We start from the raw sequence: 1,403 nt of genomic DNA on the forward strand, positions 1-1,403 counted from the left end.
ACGGGGGGGGGACGAGGGGGGGACGGGGGAGGGACAGGGGGGGACACGGGGACAACTGGAGGACATTGAGGGGGACAAGGAGGGGACAAGAGGGACAATGTGGGGACACGGGGGGGACATGGAGGGGACACGGGGGGACATGAGGGACATGTGAGGGGACACGGGGTGGCCGCCACCCCCTCCCCAGCCCCGTGCCACCGTCACCGTGACCCCGCAGGGCCCCGCAGGTGACAGCGACAGCCGGAGGTGACACTGCCGGAGGCAGTGCCAGGACAATGAGGGGTGCGGTGCCAGCGCCAGTGTCGTGACAGCGACAGCGACAGCGACAGGGACAGCGCCCTGGGGTGGTGGCAGTGCCAGGGCCACGGCGGTGCCGTGGGGTGACACTGGCGGTGACACGGTGGTGGCACTGACGGTGACAATGCCATGGCAGTGACACGGCGGTGGCAGTGACACACTGATGGCAGTGGTGGGGACAGTGCCACGGTGGTGCAGGTGACACTGGCACTGACACGGCGGTGACAGTGATGGTGCCAGTGACAGTGCCACGGCACTGACACGGTGGTGGCACTGACGGTGACAATGCCACGGCAGTGACACGGTGGTGGCAGTGACGGTGACAGTGCCATGGCAGTGACACGGTGGTGGCAGTGACACGGCGGTGGCACCGACGGTGACAATGCCATGGCACTGACACGGTGGAGGCACTGACGGTGACAATGCCATGGCAGTGACACCGTGGTGGCACCGACGGCGACAGTGCCACGGCACTGACACGGCGGCGGCCCCGGCGGTGACAGTGACAGTGCCAGTGCCACGGCAGCGACACGGCGGTGACAGTGACGGTGACAGTGCCAGCGGCGGTGGCAGCGGCGGTGACGGCGGAGCCTCATCTGCCATTCCGGCTGCGGCCGCGTCCCTCCGCCATCTGTCACCGCCCGGTGCCAGCGCTGGCACCGCCGCTGTCACCCCTTCGCTGCCGGAGCCGCCACCGCGGCCTCGGGGACACGGCGAGGGGACCCGGGGGTGTCCCCGGGGGGGGGGCACAGCCGCGTCCCCTCCCCACGGCGGGGGGTGGCAGTGCCACCCTGCAGGGAGGGGACACCGGGGACACCCAGCCCACCCCCGGTGTCCCCCCCAGTCGGGACCCCCGAGCCCCGCGGAGGGCGGGGGGGGGGGCTCAGCCCATCGGACCCCCCCGGGGGAGGCCCCGGGAAGCTTTTGGGGCGATTTCGGGGGTTTTTGGCCGCGCTCCGCGCGGGTTTTCGGCGGCTGCCGAGGCCTGGAAGCCATTAGGGGCCCCCCCCCTCCGCGGGCCCCGCCGGAGCGGCCGGGGGGGGTCCGGGGGGCCCCGCGAGGAGCGGCCCCGCCGCCCCCCGCCCCCCCCGCTAACCCCGGTCCCA

The 1,403-nt window shown here is 72.6% G+C and overlaps 1 protein-coding gene across 1 annotated transcript in view; it reads left to right on the plus strand.

The window, feature by feature from the left end:
* The window catches only part of LOC121354499 (proline-rich protein 2-like), a 4,500-nt gene that overhangs the window by 2,360 nt on the left and 737 nt on the right, over positions 1–1,403 (plus strand). Inside the window, exon 2 of the mRNA XM_041469184.1 lies at positions 188–246. Coding sequence (XP_041325118.1) covers positions 188–246 — 59 coding nt within the window. The remainder of the gene's footprint in view (positions 1–187; positions 247–1,403) is intronic.

The sequence above is a fragment of the Pyrgilauda ruficollis genome, unplaced genomic scaffold (genome assembly GCF_017590135.1).
Source record: "Pyrgilauda ruficollis isolate IOZ18807 unplaced genomic scaffold, ASM1759013v1 scaffold1015, whole genome shotgun sequence".
Taxonomy (NCBI): Eukaryota; Metazoa; Chordata; class Aves; order Passeriformes; family Passeridae; genus Pyrgilauda; species Pyrgilauda ruficollis.